The sequence below is a fragment of the Trichechus manatus genome, unplaced genomic scaffold (assembly GCF_000243295.1).
Source record: "Trichechus manatus latirostris isolate Lorelei unplaced genomic scaffold, TriManLat1.0 scaffold00093, whole genome shotgun sequence".
In the NCBI taxonomy this organism is placed as follows: domain Eukaryota; kingdom Metazoa; phylum Chordata; class Mammalia; order Sirenia; family Trichechidae; genus Trichechus; species Trichechus manatus.
In genome coordinates, this window is record NW_004444029.1 from 554,053 (window position 1) to 558,076 (window position 4,024).

General features: G+C 45.2%; 1 protein-coding gene across 2 annotated transcripts in view; it reads right to left on the reverse strand.

Moving 5' to 3' along the window:
• Nucleotides 1–1,740, reverse strand: part of ZNF398 (zinc finger protein 398) — a 9,225-nt gene extending 7,485 nt beyond the window's left edge. The window contains exons 1-3 of one of the 2 annotated variants that reach the window (XM_023736864.1): nt 1,390–1,740; nt 772–885; nt 82–195 (exon numbers count right to left, since the gene is read on the reverse strand). In XM_023736864.1, the coding sequence (XP_023592632.1) occupies nt 82–195; nt 772–885; nt 1,390–1,423 (262 nt within the window). In that variant the 5' untranslated portion in view covers nt 1,424–1,740. Of the gene's footprint in view, nt 1–81; nt 196–771 lie in introns of both variants that reach the window. The other variant, XM_023736863.1, reaches the window with a different exon arrangement.
• Nucleotides 1,741–4,024: the final 2,284 nt, after the last annotated feature.

A 4,024-nucleotide genomic window follows, 5' to 3' on the forward strand; every position in this document is an offset into this window, starting at 1 on the left:
GGCACGTCACTCACCCCCCTAGAGGCACGTCACTCACCCCCCTACAGGCACGTCACTCACCTCCACGGGCACGTCACTCACCTCCATAGGCACTTGGGTACAGGTCGCTCTCCTTGGACTCTGGTGGAGCCGCAGCCTCAGGCTCCTCCTCTTGTTTGATCCAAGACAGAATATCTGATGTGGAAATACCAGGTTCTACTTGTGGGAAAAGAACAGAAGGATCTCAGGGACTGAACCAGAAAGGGACAGTGATTATGTTGGTTTTCTGATCACTAAGTTCTGCCCAAATATCTATTTCCAACTGAACTACAACAACAAAACTGAAGCGGCCTTTAAAAAGATGCTTGAGTTCATGCCTTCCAAACTAGAAGGGCTCAATAATGGACTTTCAGTAATTATTTTTCCACCTGAACTTCTTGGGTAAAGTTGGAGTTCAATATTAAACCTGCCAGTGACCAAATAATGGACACACACACACACACACACACAGACACACACACAGACACACACACAGACACACAGACACACACACACACAGACACACACACACACACACACACAGACACACAGACACACACACACACAGACACACACACACACACACACACACGGTCTACAGTTTGGTCTTAATAACAGAGTTATAGGAGAAATTCAGAAAATCTCAGAAGTTTACATTTTTCTGTGTTCTTCCATTCACGGTTATTCTGTAGTAATTGTATGACATTATTATTAGAAGGGAGACTAGGAGCGGATAATCCCTTCTCTACTCACCTTCACTGGGGTCTGCGGGCATCTCACTTTCCTCTGGCCCCGCCTGGCCCCTAGTGTTATGTCCTCCTTCTGGTGGAATCTGAGATAAGACATCAGGTTGACTCATGGCATAATCTAGGAGAGGAAAAAGGGGGAGGGGGCATGACAAAGAGAAGACTGATGAGGACAACTTAATCCCCATCAAGGCTGAGATGCAGAGTCCCAGGGAATTTCTTTCGGACTCCATACCACTCATTCCCATCCATCTGCCTCCCACTGCGATGACATCTATCCAGAAGAGCCGCTCAGAGGAGATGTAATATGTGGCCAAGGCACACGGGCTCCTTCAGCACTGCCTGCCTGCCACTGCTACTGCGTCAGAGTGGCAGTGTGCCCCAGGGGGAATCAAGCTCCTTCCAAGGGTGCCATGGAAACCCTGACCTTCACTCTCTGTCCTGACTGGGCAAAAGGAGAGACAGGATTTCCTAGTCAATAAGGATGAGCTGGTCATCTCTGGCTTCAAAGGAGAATCTGAAGTACATGAGGACAGAGTGACAATGAGGATGTGGAGGAGGGGGACAGCCCTGAGCTCCCTGGAGCTGCCGGCCCCTCCTTCAAAAGGCGCCAATTCAGCCTCACCCATGGAGACGAGGGACTCATAGTTGCCCTTCATGATATTCTTGTACAGCTCCTTCTGCCATTCTTCTAATTTTTCCCACTCTGGAGTGGAAAAGTAGATGGAGACGTCATCAAATGTCACAGGCACCTGAAATGACAAGGGCTGGGGTCAGTCCCTCCCACTGCAACTCCATCATCTGATCAAGTTTCACTAAGTGCCTACAAGCTACAAAGTGACACACTGAAAACTAAAGACAGATCTAACCTCCAAGAGTTTACAGCGTTTTCAAGGAGAAAAGTCATAACCCTTAGTAACTTGAGTTTTGGGGAAGCAGAGGACATTACTTATAAACAGTCACTCACAGAGGTACAAATGCAAAGCAATATTTAATTCATGTACATAACATATTCTGAGTATCAATTAAATATGTCCTAAGCACCAAGATTATAAAAATATGGTTTCTTCCCTAAAGAGCATTATGACTGCATGCCAAATTAGTGACATGGAAAACCTTTAGGAAATAGAGCTATAATAGGGCTGGGGTGACTCTGGAACAGAGCGGACTTGATTAGTCTTAAAGAGCAGGTAAGCTATAAATGGGCCTAATGGGAATGGGAAAAGCATTTAAGCAAGGGAATTGGAGAGTGTCAGAGGGCAATTATGAATTCAGCCTGGGTGGAGTCATGGCTCCATGGAGCGAATGCGTGGGACTAACTGAAGGTCTATCCACAAAATAGAAGCCCCCACCTCCTAGCAGAGATTGCTGTACACACACACACACACACACACACAGTTTAAGATGTTGCTGCTGTTGTTAGGTGCCGTCAAGTTGGCTCCAACTCATAGCGAGTCTGTGTACAACAGAACGAAACACTGCCTGGTCCTGTGCCATCCCCACAACCATTGCCATGCATGAGCCTACTGTTGCTGCCACTGTGTCAATCCATCTCATGGAGGGTCTTCCTCTTTTTTGCTGACCCTCTACTTTACCAAGCATGATGTCCTTCTCCGGGGTCTGATCCCTCCTGGTAACATGTTCAAAGGATGTGAGACCAAGTCTTGCCATCCTCACTTCTAAGGAGCATTCTGGCTGTACTTCTTCCAAGACAGACTTGTTTCTTCTTCTGGCAGTCCATGGTATATTCAATACTCTTTGCCAACACTGTAATTCAAAAGTGTCAATTCTTCTTCGGTCTTCCTTATTCCTTGTCCAGCTTTCACATATGAGGTGACTGAAAACACCATGGCTTGGGTCAGGCACATCTTAGTCCTTGAGGTGATATTTTTGCTTTTTAACACTTTAAAGAGGGCTTTGACAGCAGATTTGTCCAACGCAATATGTTGTTTGATTTCTTGGCTGCTTCTTCCGTGGGCATTAACTGTGGATTCGAGTGAAGTGAAATCCTTGACAACTTCCATATTTTCTCTGCTTACCATGATGTTGCTTCTTGGTCCGGTTGTGAGGACTTTGTCTTCTTTATGTTGAGGTGTACTCCAGACTGAAGGCTGTGGTCTCTGACCTTCATCACTAGTGCCCTCAGGTCCTCTCCACTTTCAGCAAGCAGGTTTGTGCTATCTGCATATCACAGGTTGTTAATGAGTCTTTCTCCAATCCTGATGCTCTATTCTTCTTCATATAGTTGAGCTTCTGGGATTATTTGCTCAGCATACAGACTGAATACATATGGTGAAAGGATACAACCCTGACGCACACCTTTCCTGACTTTAAAGCACGCAGTATGCCCTTGTTCTGTTCAAACGACTGCCTCTTGGTCTATATACAGGTTCCACATGAGCACAATTAACTGTTTTAAGATAGGTGAGGTTAAGAGCTGTTAAGAATTCAGAGAATTTTAAGATGAGGGGCATTAAGGAAGACACTGGGGAAGGCTTTATGAATGGTGCCTTTGGAACTGGACCTTTGAGGATGGGAAGGACATTCTAAATGAGGTGACCTGACCAAAATAGGAGAAATCATGGGGATGTCCAGGGGAAGAACAGTTCGTTCAGTGTGCCCAGAGGGTGGGTGTGAGAAGGGGAGTAATGGGAGACAGGAAAGAGGATGGGGTCAGGCAAAGGGGTTTGGATTTTATTTGGCTGGTAATGGAGAGCTAAAGAATCCTGAGCATAAGGGTGACCTGGTTCTACCTGTGATCTAGGAATATTAATCTAGTAAGAGTTATATAAGGCTTCTTTTACTGGGGATTGAGGACAGAAGATAAGTTAGAAGGTTTTCGAGAGAGACCAAATAAGAGTCATGTTATGGATTGAACTGTGTTCTCCAAAAATATGTATTGTAAATCCTAACGCCTACAGAAATCTCTGAAGTGTTAAAAAGCAAAGATATCACTTTAAGGACTAAGGTGTGCCTGACCCAAGCTATGGTGTTTTCAATCACCTCATACGCATGTGAAAGCTGGACAATGAATAAGGAAGACTGAAGAACTGACACCTTTGAATTACAGTGTTGGCAAAGAATATTGAATATACCATGGACTACCAGAAGAACAAACAAATAAGTCGAGGAAGTACAGCCAGAATGCTCATTAGAAGCAAGGATGGCGAGACTTCATCTCACATACTTTGGACATGTTATCAAGAGGGACCAGTCCCTAGAGAAGGAGGACATCATGCTTGGTAAAGTGGAGCATCAGT